General features: G+C 41.3%; 1 protein-coding gene across 1 annotated transcript in view; it reads left to right on the forward strand.

Moving 5' to 3' along the window:
• RAPGEF5 (Rap guanine nucleotide exchange factor 5) overlaps positions 1–18,380 on the forward strand; it is a 242,022-nt gene extending 223,642 nt beyond the window's left edge. The window contains exons 23-26 of the mRNA XM_025380367.1: positions 291–378; positions 5,305–5,369; positions 11,027–11,081; positions 14,177–18,380. Coding sequence (XP_025236152.1) covers positions 291–378; positions 5,305–5,369; positions 11,027–11,081; positions 14,177–14,292 — 324 coding nt within the window. The 3' untranslated portion in view covers positions 14,293–18,380. The remainder of the gene's footprint in view (positions 1–290; positions 379–5,304; positions 5,370–11,026; positions 11,082–14,176) is intronic.
• Positions 18,381–18,770: the final 390 nt, after the last annotated feature.

Below are 18,770 nucleotides of genomic sequence, written 5' to 3' on the forward strand. Positions count from 1 at the left end.
CTGTACTTAAAGGAGCTCTTTGAGGAAAATAATAGGGCAATCAAAAGATGTCTCTCATTTGTGGTCATTTCCCTTTATTGTAAACCAATAACTTGAGTTTCATTCATTGCCTAGATTTCCAGCCCTAATTTAGTGAGTTTATTCTCCTAGGAAACCTTTATCTACTTTGTTCTTAGGAGGAATCTCTCTATATCTAAGTCATGTTCAAATTGTATAGCAAAAGTGGATTTAGAATTGTTTCTATAGCACATTGATTTTTCTTTCTCTTTGTAATCTGCTTGGTTCGGCAGGATCCTTCCCTAAATCACAAAGCCTACAGAGATGCATTCAAAAAGATGAAGCCACCAAAAATCCCTTTCATGCCCTTATTGCTTAAAGGTAATGATTTTCTATCTTTTATGCCATGTAATTTCATCTTCTAGAAATGTATTACTCTAACTATTGAGGGCAAAAAAGGGACTCTCAGTTTGTCTCTTTACAGTTATTTTGACATTCAGACTTAATTATGTTTCCTTGTGATTGTTTTTAAAATAGCTGGTTATCTTTGAGATACCTAGACTACATAACTGTGTTTGAGCAAACACCAAAGCGTTTTCACTTGACTCACAAAACTTGGCACTGGAAACATTTGTGTTTTTCTTTTACTCTACTTCTAAGCCCTGTATTATTTTCTTTGAGCTAACTATCCACTGAATTCAACCAAGAATAAGGCTGGCATAAAGAACCCAAATGGTAATCAATCATGTTTTATTTTTGCAACCTAAACTTAAGAGACGCAGCCCACAATTTGCTGTTGTATGAGAAGTACCTTTGGTCAATACAAGCAATATAGCATTTGAAAAGTGTTGATGGAGAAGCGTACTTCCTTTTTTCAGCAGTGGAATTGAGTTGGGAAAGTTTTTGATAGCTGCAAGTTACTCCACTGACCACGCTCCACTAAGAACCAAATAAGTCGTCATGAAACATGTTAAATTTATCGATGAGATCTCAGTGATCTTGCTTTGAAACTGAGGGGATTAATAAAAGGAAACTCTTTTTAATCTGGTGTATATCCCTGACATTCAGTGTAAATCTTTACCTGTATACTTTCCAGGGAAAGGGTTTGGGCATTATCCGTGGCCATATTTTGATTCCTTCGAGGGGTTTTGTAGGAATACTCTTTCATCCAGCCTCTTCTCTTCAGAGGCTTGTAACTTACGCTGAGCCAGGCCCCGATGGCTGGGCCTATACACGTGATTCTGGAAATGAGCTATTTGGGAACTGGACTGCTGGTTGGCCTGGCCATCCTCATTCTCCACTTCCTCCCATTGCCACCACCCCCTATGCCCTTCGCCTACCCCATAAAGCTGACATTTCCTCTTCAGTTTCTCTCAAGAACAGCCAGAGCTTGGAAAATTATTGTGAGTTGCTGTACATCCTGTAGCTACTCACTGAGTCTTCCTTCATTGAATATGAAGCAAGAATCTCTATGAAACAAGAATATAATATTAGGACAATGGAGATAGATGTGCACAGATGCTTCATCCAAGCTGAAAAGATTCTGTTAAATACAAATGCGTGAAAGAGACACTGCGGTGCCCAAATAATAATTTAAAAGTTTATTTGACTCTTCATATTTATTTGCTTTTAAGAGAAGTGTATTCAGGTCTGTGCTGCTTATTTGTGGAATAAAACACCTTCAATTAGAGGGTGGGAGGGGGCAGGTGGGAAGTAACACTTAGGGTCATTTAGACACAAATCAAGACAATAGAAAGTAGGACAGATGTAGGAAAGGAATTGATTGTAGGAAGAAAAAATTTTGAAACAATACATACTTTTAAGGTAATGAGAAATTAGTTGACAATATTTCTTTAACTTCATTAGATATGAACAGAGCCTTCTGCCATGTATTAGTGGTTTTCCCCCAAAATATTTAATGCAGTCAAGTGTCTCACACTTACGTTTTAGCTTGGATGCAATTTTCTGCTCTGCTGAGTTTATCGAGACCACTGTTGGCAGCCAGACAAATTTCCCTTTTTCTACTGAAAACACATTTACTCATTTCAAAAGAATAAGAAATAAACATTTGTTATTTTCTTATTAGAAGCTTCCTTGAATTTCAATAAGCACTTAGTTTTCCTTTCTCTAATTTTTCGTTATTGTAAAAACGTGTAGTATTAGTACTTCATGGTATTTAAAGTTACTGTTTTTGTCTGAAATAATTTCCAAAGAAAATGTGATGAAAATATAAAAAATGTATATTATGCCTAAGATGAGACATTTTGGCAAAAATATACAACATTAATTCTTAAGCTTTTTTAAACATATAATTTAAAGTTGCAGTGAACTATTTTAGAACAACCAACTTAGTTTTTAGTGAAAGCTCTTTTTCCCCTCCTCTCTTGTGCCTCCTACTTTGAGTAGCTTTTAATTAGAAAAATGGGACCAAATTGAACTCCTTGGTGTTTAGGAAGGATTAGGCCCCCTATGCTGCATTTTTTGAAACTCAGTTCCCAATAAGCCTGCAGATTATCAAGTAAGTGGATTACCTGAGAATCCTTCTAGCCCTCAGTCTTCCTCTCTCTTATTTGAATGTCTTGCCTTTTGATGTACTTTCCCCTTACCGTGGTGTGGACTCTTGGTCAGAAAGGGACGAATGGGAAGCACTAAGTGCTGGGGAGAAGATCCAGCTGAGCTAAGGATCTAAGGAGTCGTATATCGTGTGCTATTTTTGGAGATGGAGTGAATCATCTCGTTGTTTGAGGATAAACTGGGGTCCCTGTGGTGTGTTTCGTGTATGTGTCTTAGAGTGGAGTTTATTGTTGCAGATTTGTGCGGGTCTCTGAAGGAAAGGAATGTTGGGACTCTTGAATGTTTCTTCCTCCTCTTCCACTTGCCATCTCTTCAAAGTCATTTCATGGAGCAGTTCTAGTTCAGATGTTTGGGGTGTGTTCAGGTGTCTCCAGGTGAAAGAGGCCTGGCAGTTGCTAATTTCTCATACCCCAAAACTGCTTCTTGTGCCATGACTTAAATTCTGACATCCTAGGTTTTTTCAGCCCAACCTCTCATTTGTTTCTCTCTCTTACCTTCCGTGTCATGCACCTGCCATTCAACTGCATCGAAACCTGTAGCCAGTTTAACTCTTCCCTTTCTCCCAGGCTGCAACCCCTTCCAGCCTCTCTCCCCTCTCACCTGGTCAGCACCCTTGGCACCTTCCCTGCCTTATGCTTAGACAGCACCAGCCTGACAGGCCCTGGCCCCTCAACAGAGCCTGCACGCACTCTACTGAGAGCTAAGAGGGAGAGGGACTACCCAGAAGGAGGAGAGATTGAAGGCAGGAGGGACTGCCTGCAGGGAGTGAGGAGGGAAGCACTTTCACTGTTGCAGGGGCAGCTGATATATTGTAAATTGAGTAGGTTGACTGCACCTGATAGCAAGAAAAGCCAAGTCCTTTCCACTTGAGGTGCCTGGAGAGGTGCAGTGGTGAGGGGGAGCCAGCCTCCCTTTGTTTGAATCCTGGCTCTGACACTTGTAGCTGTGAGCATGGGTTGGCCATAGACGTCCTTGGGGCGTTAGTTTCTTCACAGGCTTACCTTATGCGTTAATGCAGCTAAAGCTCTTTAGAGCCATGTCTAACACTGTTAATAAATGTAAGATGTCATTATTGCCACTGCCCTCCTCATCATCCCTAGGAAGAGGGGTGAGGGGCAGGTGAGGGATAAACCTGTAATGCAGGGAAAATGGACTAAGCCACTCTGAGACGGTGTTTGGAATCTGGAATTCTTAGAGAGTTAGTAGAGGTCAGATCTTCAGGTGGTGTTTAATGTAGACAGAGTGTGCACAGGTTTGCATTTGCTACACAGAAAAGGTAAAACCTGTGTTGACTTCTCTTTTCTAAATACTGTGTCACAGAATGAAAGCTTGTAATTATTTTCTGAAAGCAAAATTTCAAAAGATAATAAAATAACCAGAGAGTTTGTCAGGAGACTGTGTAATGAGTTGTGAACCGTTTTCCTACTAGGACATCAGTTTACAAGCAAAAAAAAAAAAAAAAGGAAAAGAAGCTTATGAAAAAATTGCCGTCCACATCGGAAGCTGTGTATAACGCCTTGAGGAAAGGGTTGCATCAGTGTGTGCTGTAACTGTGTAACTAGTGTCACCTCCTGGTGACAGTAAAAGCTTTGTGGCCCAGTATTTTGGTAGCAGGTTTTAGGAGTACCTATCTCATAATTACCCCTTAGGGACCAGCAGAATAAAAGTCTTGATTAAAAGCAAATACATTCTTTTTCTATTTATAGGAGTTTTTAAGACATTCTTTTCCCCTCTTTTCTATCAGGTTATTTTTACAAGATTTTTGAAGGCTGTTTTTATTTGGTTGGTTTTCAATGTCTGAAATATAACATGATTATTTGCACATGCTTTAAATTATAGTATATTTCTTTTTGTGATATTTGTCTGTGAGGATTCCCTGATGCTCAGTCATCCACCCTCTGATCCAATTGTGGCTAAGTCATCCACTCTCAGAGCTTCAGTTGCTACCTTTATTTAATGTAACTGATTTCCAAATCTATATGTCTCGAGGAATCACTCTTTAGTTTACTGCAGCCAACAGGAGATATTTAATAAATATTCTCAGTCATTTTAAATGCAGTGAGCCTCAAATCAAATTTAACTTTCTCTTCCTCTGAAAATGCACTTTCATTGTACTTTCCTCCTTTTATTTCCGTCAGTGATGCTTGCTTTCTACTAGTCGAATGGGGCTAGATATCTTGACATTTTCAAGCCTGCCTCTTTCCTCACTTACTCCTGGTACACAATCAGACATCAACTTTGGGAACCAGAAATTTAAATTTAAACATCTAAATCTAAATCTTAACTAGTTGTTTTAAGTAAAGCAGGTCCCATACACTTTGCCAGGGATTTGTAAAAAGCAAACACATAATTACTAAAATCTTGTTGTTTCTGGATATTCAGTCCTTTTCTGCTCAGTCTGCTGACCTAAACACATAATGGAATAATTAAGTTATAGACTAGCTTTAGTTTATATTAAGCAGATTGAAGTCAAACACTTCATTATGAGTGCAAAATATATACTTTCAGTAAGATTACACTGTTTTTCCATACACACCTACACACACACACATAAATTATGCACTTTTACATCAAATAACACATAAATCCAATTTCAAATTGCCTCTCCAAGTGCATGGAATGATCCCTAATGTTTAAGAAAAATGAATAAGTTGTGTTGTACCTAGACCTCTTCAGCCCTGACTTATGATCCATTCCTAATGATACATACATCTTTTTGTTTTTAATTTTCAGATGTAACATTTATTCATGAAGGAAATAAAACATTTTTGGATAATCTTGTCAATTTTGAAAAGCTGGTATGTAAATTTCATTACTTCTCCCTTTTTTACAGTAACAGAAATGTATGCTTTTCTTTCCTGCTCTAGGAAACAAATAGTTGTAGTACTTTTCTCCACTGGATGCGTGGCGAATTCAAGGAGCTTATTTGCTGCATGTTGTACACTGCCAACAAAATGTATTCCAATTAACAACAAGTATGTTAGCAATATGAAATATTGAAATATGAAATATGAAAATCTGCTTTTTGTTTTTAAAAATGGAATATCATAAGATGAAGAATTGAGGGTCTATGATCAAACCAGAGCTAAAACTGTAAGGCTGTAGTCAGGAGGAATCCACACTCAGGAGATTATGTTTTATTGCTTTACAGGCATCTCTCAGTGTCTCAGCCTGCATGTTTTCAAGGCACAGAGGAAGTTCCTCTCCTGGGGATATATGTTTGTCTCTCAGGACTCCAAGCTTAAATGTGAGGCTGGAATTTGCAGGGTCTTGTGTGAAGGGAAGGACCACCCCTCTATCAGCCTATTGACAAAGGGTGCCACCCCTGAGCACCATGGCCAGAGCAGCTCAAGCAAAGTACCCTCTCTCCTCCAGCAAGAGGTTCCCAGGGCAATCCTCTCTAAATGTTTCTGAAACACCGCTTCCTGAATGATTTCCAGGACATTCCCAGGTGTTTTGTAATACGGTGGGCTCCTCCAAGCCTTTCTGACTTGCCCTTGAGCAAAGGAGGGGTTACCCATTAGAACTGAGCAACTGTAAAATAGAAGTACTCCAAAGAGACCCATTGACTGCCAGAGGAATGGATTTATCTGACAGATGAACTTTAGTGTCATAAACTGTCCTTCATGGTTAAAGACGATACTAGTAACACTGCTCCACAGATCCTGACCTTTGAGTGACCTTTTCAGTAATGGTGATGGATTTGTGTGAACTCTTGCAGAAACTGACCCTGGTTCCCTATGAGACTGAGCCAGCACTTGAGAGGAGGTTAAGTGAGGCAGGGACCACAGACTATGATCAAAGAACAATAGGGACTGATGAGTCCCGCTGAGGCTTGGCACCTGACCTTTGCCTCAGAACTACATTGCTCTGCTCACCCAGCCAACTCCCCACATGTAGGGTGAGGCAGCTTGGAAACAGTGTAGTCGGCTCTTATACAACCCCCAAAACCCAAGCATCTGGAATATAGAATACAGTCTTGGAATATCTTGCTTTATCTCCATTTTAACCACACTGAAGACAATCACTGGATGGCTAGTGCTTTTCTAAGTGGATATGTCAGTACACTTTCAAGTCTGTCTCTGCAGTAAGTGTTCTGGAATCAGAGCTCAGTTATTTTAGATGCTACAGTCAAACCAACAGAGCCAGAAATGGATAAAGTGTTATTTTTTTTGTACGTGTTTTGTGTTGCTGTGTGATATTCTGAAGATCACAGGGCACTTACTAACAATGAAAGGCTGCAGGCACTAGAATTCTTGCCTCTAAGCAGGTTAATCCCTGGCGTTTGGGATTAATGAAACAATTGCGGGAATATGAAGCCTTTGGTAAATATTTACTTCGCCTCCTGGCCAGCACATCTCCCTAAGAACAACACATGAGCTTTGTGGAGCATCTGTGAAGATGTGGGATGAGGTGTGTCACACCAAGTGGAATTCCCGGGAAAGGCTGAGCAATCCTTTCCCCTGACTAGTCCAAGGGGCTGTGGGAGAACAACTGAACTCTATCAGCTGGCTGTTGCCTGTTGTTGAGGGCAGTCATGAGGTTGACCTCCTTAAAGTGAACCAGTGAATTTGTTAAGTTCATTATGTCATTTCTCCCTCAGATAGTGCCATCAAAGTGACAAGATGATAAAAAAAAAAAAACCTGAACAAGTCTGTAAAGTCACAAATGGGAACAAGCTGTGGAAAGCTTGTTCCCACCTTCCTTCTAACCAGCGTCTGTGGCCTTCCCCTGCTGTCTCCGGTAATCCAGCAGAAGCCTCTTAATGCCAGCTCTCAAATATGCCAAGACTGCCAACTAACCATAGAGCTGGAAACAAAGGAGGTCTAAATGATATGACTTCTATTAGGGTCAATCATCATACCCCTAATTCTTTGAGAAAGTTTAAGGGAATAGCATGGCATAAATAATATTTTAAATTCCTAAGAGAAGGCCGGGCGCGGTGGCTCAAGCCTGTAATCCCAGCACTTTGGGAGGCCGAGACGGGCGGATCACGAGGTCAGGAGATCAAGACCATCCTGGTTAACACGGTGAAACCCCATCTCTACTAAAAAATACAAAAAAAACCTAGCCGGGCGAGGTGGCAGGCGCCTGTAGTCCCAGCTACTCGGGAGGCTGAGGCAGGAGAATGGCGTAAACCCGGCAGGCGGAGCTTGCAGTGAGCTGAGAACCGGCCATTGCACTCCAGCCTGGGTGACAGAACGAGACTCCGCCTCAAAAAAAAAAAAAAAAATTCCTAAGAGAAATTTTATTTTATAAAACTGAAGAAATGGGTGCAGTTCAGCATGCACACAACAGGCACATAGCGCACATGCAAGCCTGTCAGGCAGGCATGGGGTCGTCATTTCCTTAGAGGGCAGGCTCCGCCCACGGGACCAGTGAGCTCCTGGTCCACAGCACGCCTCATGCTGACCCCTCCTTACACAGAGTAGACAGGATAAAACTGTGTCCAGGACAAAAAGGAGTTTTGTCATATATAGCCCTGTGTTACACTTGGATGCTGGAGAATGAGACTGACCTTTCTAGGAGAAACACTATTTTCAAGGAATATTTCTTAGCAAAGGACTGGGTTTCTCTAAAGCTAAAACAGGATCATCTTTCACAATAATGAACCAATAGAACCTAAGTGAATTAACTTGTGAGAAGTCAATTCCTCATGATGGATATTAACTTAAGCCAGTTAACAGATAATTCAGTGTATTATCTTTATCTGGCTGATGCAGTCCAACACATTGAGTCAGACCCCATGAAAATCCAGAAGCCCTCATCAGGTCTAATGAGATTTCTGTTCTTTATGCTACATTCCTTGCTGCCTCAGCAACTGGAAATGTTTTCATCTCAAACTGTTTCATAAGAAGAAGCAAATGGTTTCTTTTCTTCTCTTTATCCGTCGATGTTAAGGGCATCATCTTTTACCCTGTCTACCCCCTCCCCCTTTAGAAAGCCTAAAGATGAAGACCAGAACTCAGATTTCAGTGCCACACCCAGTACCGAGCCTTACATCAGTTTGAGCCTGCACAAGCTATGCAAATGGCATATGATAGAAATCAATGTGACGCCAGAGCTTAAAATGAGAAAACTGACCTGGGAAAAGTGGTAAAATCTGGGGAAGGAAACCGAACAATACATGCACAGACATGAGTCAGGTCTCATTTCCTTTACAAATGCAGCTTGAGCTACTGCAATAATCACTGTCCTATTCAATTTTCCACTATTGAATAGAAGTGCATTAGAAATATGGTTATGACAACAATTCAATCAGTAGGTCATATTCAAATAATGTTTCTGTAGTTCTTCTGAATTTTAAGAACATTTGTTAGTGTTGAATATTCTTTCAGAAATAATTCATTGAGGATTTGCTGTATATGGTGATCCTGTGCTCAGTGTGTATAGTTGGGACATGAAAGATGTTGACGCACATTGGAGGACCAGATAATGATATGAATTCTTGAATAATAGGATGATGTTTGTATTGTGATACGAAACAAAGTGGAGAGCTACTGTTGATTCTCAGGAGAACTAGAACATGATGACAATAGTATTTAGAGATTATTCTGGTAATTAAGCCAGCTAACATAGCATTTTGGAAGAGACCATCCTGCACTCTAGTTCTTCCTATAGCATATATGTATATGCTTCCAAAATGCCACTTCCTTCAACATGAAAAACTAAAAGTGGTAGAGACAGCTAGAAGACTCTTGCAGGTACACAAGTATAAGATGATGAGATCTTGTCCAAAGCAGCCGTACATTTAAAGAAGACTTTTGCCCGCCAAGCAGGGTGGCTCATGCCTGTAATCCCAACATTTTGGGAGGCCGAGGTGGGCGGATCCCGAGGTCAGGAGTTCAAGACCAGCCTGACCAACATGGTGAAACCCCGTCTCTACTAAAAATATAAACATTAGCTGGCTGTGGTGACGTGCCTCTGTAATCCCAGCTACTCAGGAGGCTGAGGCAGGAGAATCGCTTGAACCTGGGAGGTAGAGGGTGCAGTGAGCCGAGATCGTGTCATTGCACTTCAGCCTGGGTGACAGAGTGAGACTCCATCTCAAAAAAAAAAAAAAAAAAAAAAGACTTTTGCCTGGAAATCAGTGAGGACTTCAAGGAAACAAATTAAATTAGAATATTGAAGACTGTACGTGACTATAAACTACGAACAGAAAATGGTCTCTAAAGATGTTCATGTCGGCCAGCCGCAGTGGCTCACACCTGTAATCTTAGCATTTTGGGAGGCTAATTTGGGTGGATTACCTGAGGTCAGGAGTTCAAGACCAGCCTAGCCAACATGGTGAAACCCCATCTCTACTAAAAATACAAAAATTAGCCAATATTAGCCGGCTGTGATGGCATATGCCAGTAATCCCAGCTACTCAGGACGCTGAGGCAGGAGAATTGCTTGAACCTGTGAGGCAGAGGTTGCAGTGAGCTGAGATCACACCACTGCACTCCAGCCTGGGTGACAGAGCAAGACTCCATCTCAAAAAAAAAAGATGTTAATGTTTTAGAAAATGTTCATCTTTTGTAAGTATCTCATTTCCAGTTACAATTTAAGATACTCGAACCTTTAAATCTACAAAAATTCCTACCTCCATTCAGCACATGTGTAAGTCAATGTATCTGATATAGTAGGCTCTGCACATGCAGAGCCCTCTGGTGGTACCTGGTCTAGAGGAGGAGAAAAGTTCAACAACAATGACAATGACATAAAGCCAGTAGGTGCTGTACAAAGAGCAGTGGAAATGTTGAGATTGGAGCCTCTAAGTCCAGGAGGGACATCTCAGAAAGGCTTCTTGGAGAGGAGGTGACACATACCCTGAAGTGAAACAACATGCGCAAATGTGAACAGGATGATTGGGGCCGGGGTGGGGTGTGGGTACGGGGGTGGCTGCACTTCTCTACAGTGTATTTTCTCATGGCTCAGTAAGAACCTGTGCAACCCGGATTGGGTGCTACTGTTTTTTGTTTGTTTGTTTTTGAGATGGAGTCTCACTCTGTCACCCAGGCTGGAGTGTAGTGGTATGATCTCGGCTCACTGCACCTCCGCCTCCCAGGTTCAAGCGATTCTCCTGTCTCAGCCTCCTGAGTAGCTGGGATTACAAGCACCTGCTACCACCCCTGGCTAATTTTTTTTTGTATTTTTAGTAGAGATGGCGTTTCACCATGTTGGCCAGGCTGGTCTCGAACTCCTGACTTCGTGATCCGCCCACCTCCCAGTGTGCTGGGATTACAGGTGTGAGCCACCTCACCCGGTCTGGTGCTACTGTTTTTGCAGACAAGGACTAAATATTTTTTGATAATCCAAGCTCAGTAGAATCAAAGCTATGTCCAGCTCCAAATACAGTTCTTCTGTTTACAGCCAAGAGTGCTAGATCATCCTTCCATCCTAGCAGGCACTGCTTCTTCAGTAACACCCTCAGCGACCCTTCTATTGATGTGTTTCCTGTTCTACCTTACAGCATATGATCGCAGACACTGTCCGAACCCTGAGACACTGCAGGACTAACCAGTTTGGTGAGTCATTGAAGTCAGGTGCAGAATGTAAATTGACTCTACGTTGGTACCAACTGTGGTCACAAGTATTGGGTGGTAATCAATTTAAACAAATTGAAAACTAGCATATGTATATACATATGCATATTGTATATATATAGTAGATTGTCTCTTTGTTTCCTCACTGCATGTTTGGGATGCAGAGGAAGACAAGATGTGGCAGATTATTATCCCCTAATGGCAGCAAGTTTATGCTGCGAAGAGTGACTTTATGCACTCAGAAACCACCTCCCAGCAACTCCTGCTGACTCCTGTACCCACAGTGTCTTGCTTTGCTTGCCTACTGGCTCAAAAATCACTGGTGAGTTGAGCAGGGGTGACCTTGTCCCTAACCTCTTTGCGTGGAGCCTTCCTGGAATAGGACGATAGCTTGTAAAAGTGCCTAAAGCAGCCTTCCAGAATCTTTTCTCCTCTCCAACGAAAACTTCCTGTCTGGAGCTGCCTTTCAGCTGCGAAAGTGTGGTTCTGAGCACTTCTGTAGAATCCCCACTGAGACTAATGTATGTAGGAATATTTGTTCCATTTTAAATCTCAGTCATAATTTATGCTATGTTTAAATGGTGTTAGAACATTGCAGGAAGGAAGGAAATCAACTTTATTGAGTTGAAGGAGCTTTCACATGCGCAATGGAATCCTGACATCCGTCCTAGTAAATGGGGATTATTAACCCTGTAGGTGTAGAGCAAAAAGCAGAGACTCAGAGAGATTCACTTATTTAGCCATTATTCCGACTGAGTCTGCCTTACCTCCTTGTCCTCTCCTCTGCCCTCTGCAGATCCTGTGGATACAAAGGGTAATAAAAAATAGAAAATTGATTTCAACAATTATAAATTAATCAAAGGCAACCACTCAGTTCAACTTCATTTTTTAAGTAAGACATGCCCATTGTAAAACAATTTTTTCAACAATATAGAAGTATATATAAAGTAGAAAATCAGAGTCCTACTTCTCAAGAAAAGTACTAATAACAATTGGGTACATGTGCTTAAGAACTTTTTCTGTTCAGTGCTGGTCTAGGCTGGCAATATTGTCTCCCAACAAAGTAAGTTAAGAACTGGACTTCTGTGTGGATTATGTTTTCTCTTTGAAAAGGAGACTTATAAATACAGGACCTAATTTTCTAAATATTCACATCAATTAGTACCACTTTAATGTACCTATATAATTCTTCATTAAGCATACAAGTACAATGCAGTTACAATAAAAATAGTGATCATAACATCATCACAGAGATTCACTGAAATGTACAAGCATAATGCTGATGAGTACAGCTTCATATTGCTTTTATCCTCCTTTGCTTCCCACGTGTTTACTGGGGATTCAACTAATTCTAAAATATCAGTCTCACTTAACCAAGGAACTCTAGTTTATATATGCTCCAAGTATAGACAGAAAGGTGATAGTTATACTAGCTTGTGTGGCCTTGAACCTGCCTTGAACCTCCCACTCATCAGAGAATAACCCTCTGTGTGGCACTAAGCAAAGGAGAAATTTAAATAACTATCAAGCCAGTTTGTGTTCTAATATTTATATACAGTATCTTTAAAAATCAGTTTGGGAACCGAATTATCCAAATTCATTTTAACAGTGTATATGAGCATAGTAAACCCATGTCAGCATTTGGGATAAAATATGAAAACGTTAATCAAGTCACTTATGCATTATAAAGTATCATGCAAATGTCAGTTGCTATGGTTAGAACCATCCATTGTGCCATCTTTTTAAGGCTTGAAAATTAACAATAAAATTACCTTTGTAGCATCATGTTATCCAAACCAATGTTTAATAAATGAAAAGCACTTTCTCAATGTCTTCCAGAGAAGGCATTCTGGAATAAAACAGCTTTTTGTTACTTTCAAACAGGTGGAATGGTATAAACTTTAACTCCTAGTGTGTTTACTTGCTGAAACTAGGAAGCCTGTTTCTATTAAACCTAAGAATTATAAGCCACTCACGTCATACAGGTCTTAAATTATTTCCTCATAAAATGCATTTGTTATAGAGGAGAAAAAAGGGGGTTTCACAAGAGAAAAAAAATGCTATAAGAAAATGCTCAGCCTCCTGCATTTCCCTTCCCTCTGCTCAAGCTGAGCTCCAGCAGCTCACCCTGCTTGTCCCATGCATAATCTACAAAGCAACAGGATATGATGTCTTCATCACTCACCTTTCCATTGTCTCACTGTAGTGCAGTTTGACCAGTGTTCCCCAGCCTCGAATGGTTTGCTTGTGGGTGTGTGTGTGTTTGACTATGGTGCATGGGCTTGCCCTGTGGTTCATGCTGCTTCATCCTGGTTCCTTATTAGCACGGGCGCTAGCAGGGCGTGGATGTGTCCACAGTGCACTAAAGCCTCCTTTGGCCCCTCGATTCCTTGACTGCCCTAGATATGTGAGTGGAAAAGCCCCTTGTCTTGTCCTTCTCTGGGTAGACTTTAGTCCATACACATAATTTCTGAAGCAATTTCATCTGTTAACCACATCTTAGAGTCTGTTCTGTTGTATCTGTTCATTCAATTGCTCCATTAATTTTTTTTCCAAAAAATGAGAATACCAAAGAATTGTACAAAATCTAAATAACAAAAAAAGAGTGATTGCATTCATATGCTAAACACATTATCAGCGCTTTTCAATGCTTCTAGGCTGAGATATAGGAGCCAGTGCTGGCCGTTTAAACAGGTAACTGCTGTAAAAGGCTACATAGAAGGACTCAGGAACTATATGGCCTGGGTCCGAATCCTGGCTGTGAACTTACTTGCTGCGTGACTGTGCTCAGTTTCCCCATCTGTGGAGTAAGATAAGAACATAATTTCTAAATAACATACAATGTTAGGTAATAAATGCTATAAATAGCCTGCCGGTCTGATTGCCTGACCTGAGGAATCCATTCTGAGCTGAAAAAGCATTTCTACCTTAGGACAAGGATACCTCTTATGGGATTCTGACTAATGAGAACCCACCTGGTACATTTACTCAGCCTTAGTGTAGGGTTTTGTTGGTATGTAGATATAGCATTACTGCTCTCCTGAGATTGTCTTTTTTTCCCCCCCTCTAAACAACAGGTGACCTGTGTCCAAAAGAGCATCAAGAGTTAAAGTCCTATGTTAATCACCTATATGTCATTGACAGCCAGCAGGCCCTGTTTGAGCTCTCACACAGGATCGAGCCTCGGGTGTGAGCCCCACTGCCTCACCTCCCCTGTGTCTGCAGCACTTTGAGCTACGGGAATGTCTATGCCAAGCACGTTGCTTTCCTGTGAGAAAAGAAGTTGCTGAGTTTTATCAGTATAACCCAAGACATTCACAGGAAAGCCAGCCAAAGCGTGTTCAGGAAGTGATGTCAGCCACCAGAGAGGGGGAGAGGCCTCTCCATGCTACTCTCGAGACAAGAAGGCAGAAGGAGAGTCAGAAGCATTCTTGAGATGGAGAAGGCTGGTTTCTTATGATCACATTGTTGATCCAGTCCAGTTTTCAGTATGAGATGTGCCAGCATCAAGACAAGACAACGACATCTTGACATGCAATGACCAAATATTTCATTAAGAGCATGCATGGAACAGGAAGGAGTTTTACTTTGCCTAGTTTTAGATTACTATCCATAAGCTGTCAAAGAAGTCATTCTTTTGAACACCTGATGACAGAGACAGCATCCCTAGATCTCCAGGGAGGAGAGGTTTCTGTTGATACAACCTATGATATCACCAAAAGCCACTTGTGTCTAGGGAGTTAGTGAGGACTGTAGCTAGCATTCATGCTCTGCTGGGCAGATGAACAATGTCCAGGTGTGCATCACTTTGCACCACAATCAACTATTGACACATGCTTGCAAGTGAAATTAGTTTCTGTACAACTGATTTGCAGCTATAGGCAAGGTAGATGAAGTTGCTTTGCCAGTAAGGAAAAATAGTAATCTTCAAGAGATTGACTCATTGTTTAATTCCTGGGGATTTTCTTCACACTTGTAAGCAGGCTCTTATCTTTTATTGGACATAATATGATTTTGAAAAAGCACAGTGCCTGACACATTGTAGACACTCACTAACTGCTTACTGAGGTGACAGAGTCACAAAAGTCTGCATTCTTGTGCCTGATGATGCATTTTGCATACCTCATACAGGCTCCTTGCCCACACTATGGAATGACAGCAGCCAGCACAGGGAGGTTAAGTGACATTTAATGAGTGAAGCACTTAGCATTCTCTAGGTAATAAGATAGCGGTAATTACCAGTGTTTTGGCAAATGAAAAATGCCCTGAAATAGCCAAGTGTCTGATTGATGTTGGTGACTTAGAAGTCCTATAGTCCACCTACCAGCCAAAGCAGGGAGCCTTTCTATAATTTGCCTTTTTTTCCCCCAAAATCTGAGTCTTCTGAAATCTTTTTTTATTCCCATTTTTACCAATTGAGGCTCCTTCAGCAAATAAGACCTCTTGATATTTTCAAGGACTGGGTAGAGGATTTCTTTCAACCTTCACATGAACAAAACAGCCTATGGGTCAAAATAATGCAATCCACCCCTGCTTGCTAGAGACTTGTCACCTTGCTAAAATGCAAGGGCCTGGTCCATTCATTTTCCAAATGCAGGAGTCTTGGTGCACTTCTCACTCTTCCTGCCTGTTCATCTCTTTCATGCCCACACAGACCTGTTTCCTTTTTGTCTCATCAACACCTCATTCATCCTCATTAATGAGGCATGTCCAATGCTTTTTGACGTCTTTATAGCAGTGCTGTTTCCTGGGCTCAGGAACCACACTGAGCTTGAGATACTGCTGGAAGGAACCATGTGGAGAGAAGATTTGAGAGGACTTTGAGAGAGACTTAGTTCGGCCCAGCATATAAAACTTCAGTCCTGAACATTTACGGGGTTTTATAGAAGGGCATCCTCCAGGGCTGGTCCCTTCAGAGAAATGCTGCATGCTGCTGGTCATGGAATGTGGCCCACAGGAGGATGCCAGAGCCATGAGAACCGGACAGCAGACCTTCCCTCACAGCTGGGCTGAGCAAACCCTCCAAAGCCCTCCTCACGCAGTTACTAACGATAGCATGGGCTTACAGCACAAGCACGTGTTCTCACCTTTTTCCTATGCCCTGGACTAAGGTTTGGCCAGTGTAATCATATAAGGCCATCCTGACATTGTTTCTGTGTTTCACAGTTCAGATTTTTATTTACATTAGAACCACATTGCTCCTAGTAGAACATTACCTTTAAGGGACTAATTTTCCATGGAGAACTATTTTAGCATTTTGCGGGCTGCTTAGACCCCAAGTTAGATATGCACACCGAGCCAGATGAAGCTACACAAATGTTGTGTTTAAATGCATTTTGTACAGTGACTTCAGAGTATCTCACATGACATGGGTGGAAACTGGCTGGGGAGAAAATGATGCTTGTTCGCCTCTTCCTCCAGCCATGGTTAAGTGGTCCTAGGGGTAGCAGAGGGAAGGGAGGATTTTGTGCAGTTGAGATTTGCTTTTCCATCCTTGTCTTCTGAATGTCTAAAATCTCTACATCTTTCTGAAGTTTAACAACTGTCTCTAGAGGTTTGCCAGGTGGCAGCTCAAAGCTTTGCAGAATCTTAGATCTGGAATTAAAGAATTCAAGCCCAAATTGTGAGAACCAGATTTTACTCAACAGAAAGCTTTTTCTAAGGAATCTGAGTTGTTCACTGGTGGACAGTGGTAGGGCTTGAGCGCTCCTTGTTAATAGGATGGGCCACGCTCCCTCTCTGGATATTCATTCAGGCGTCTTCAGAATAGGTTTTGTTCTGGCTAGAAGTGTGGTCTAGAAGATGGCTAAGCTCTTTGCCAGCTCTCATTTGGAGTTTTATTGTTGCATAAAATCTTCGCTCACTCTGCAAATCTGTATCTGCCACCTTCGGCACCAGGTGGTGCAGGAGCACTTCTAAGTGGGCTCTTTTTGTTACAGCACAACTCCCAGACAGTCCTGTGGGTCTTTGGATTCGTCAGCATTCCAGCAAACTAGCCCTGCTTAGAAGTTAGCACAAGACGGCAGAATGCAGGACTCCGTAGGCAAAATCACAACCTTGCCATTAAAAAAAATTTTTTTACATACACATTTGCAGGTGTTCCCTTGAGTATGGTGTTTTGAATTTGCTCTTTGTCATCTGTATAACTGCCAAATGATTGTAGTGATACACATGACCTGCATTCACTTTTTTCTAGTTTCCTTAATTATGTTTAGAATAAATTCATTTCCCTAGAGCAAGAACCACAAACAGGTAGTGTGGAGCATACAGCGAATTTAGAAGCATGTGGATAAGGTCAATGCTCACACTGCCTAGTCCACAGGGAGGGGATGCTGCATGAATATATACTCGCCTCTGAGTGGAGGAGAAATCGTGGCATGAAAGAGAGGGTACCAGTGATGACTTCTTATCCCTGGAGCTGGGCTTTCATTGCTACCCATATCCCAGCCCTGCAAGTCTGTTCTGGCCAGCACAGACACCGCAGATCCGGAACTGAATGTTCCTAAATGGCACAGCCAATCCAGACTTCTCAGAAACTGGGCAAAAACATTAAAATGGAGATGATCAGGTCTTCTGCAGTGGTCAAACACAGGATTTCTTTTAAATGTTTCAAAAACATGTCCTTAAAATTTCAGCCTGCTTCTTAGCGAGTGGGCCAGTTTTGCTTAAAACTGGTTGGGGGTGGGGGGGATGTTTTTAAAAATTGCCAAAAAGTTAGATGAAAATGTATTACTGTATAAAGCAAAGCTGTATATACTAAACATTTTTTAGCAGAGTAATATTTATTTGCATAGTCTATTTATTGTATTCGTATTACACTGTTATTAAATACTGGGATGAAATCAGTGACCTGAAGCAAGAAATCTTGCCTTTTAATGTATCATTAATTAGGGCTGCTGTGATATTGTCAGCTTGCATTAACAATTAGAAGATAGAGAACCCGCCATCAGGGTGTCTACCTAACTTCTCAGGGACTACACTTGGTAGTTTTCCACCATTTAAAGAACTGGTAAATATGAAACATTTGTTGAGTTACCAGAATTGCCATTAACAGTGTTTTCTTTCCCATATTCCATGCTTTCTGCCTCTGTGTATATATATTATATATATATATATGACTGTGCTGTGTATTTATCGAAGCTAGTAAGCAATAATTTATATGTAAAAATGGCCAAGCAATATAAGGTTAAAACTTATATAAGTAACCCTTACCTTTTCTTGTATTTTCAATTGTTTTTTTTTAAACTGCTTTTCCAAATATGAACTATGTTAAAGACACTATTCATGCCTCTGAGTTTCTTGCTTTCTCTGTGATGTGTGTGGATTAAATAGCTCTGTTCTGGCAGCATGTGATGCTCAGGGAGTTGGAACTCAAAGTCATTTGCTGACTGAAAGAGCTACAAGTAGGTGAAGAGGTTCTCAGGCAGCCCGTGGAAGCCTAAATCACTTATCCTGCCATTGGGTTATTGCAGAACCTAAACACCCTATTTTGGAAATTGCATCAGTGTTCTCAGAGTCTGAAATTTGGGGAATCCGGCAACCACTGTCATTGCCTCACTCCACTTGAGCAAGACCAGGAACTGTCCCTCACCAGCCCAGATACTTAGTGCAGCTCCCAGCCCAGTGATGATACCCGGGGCCCAGGATAGAGGTCCTGACAGCGGAAAAGCC

The sequence above is a fragment of the Theropithecus gelada genome, chromosome 3 (genome assembly GCF_003255815.1).
Source record: "Theropithecus gelada isolate Dixy chromosome 3, Tgel_1.0, whole genome shotgun sequence".
Taxonomy (NCBI): domain Eukaryota; kingdom Metazoa; phylum Chordata; class Mammalia; order Primates; family Cercopithecidae; genus Theropithecus; species Theropithecus gelada.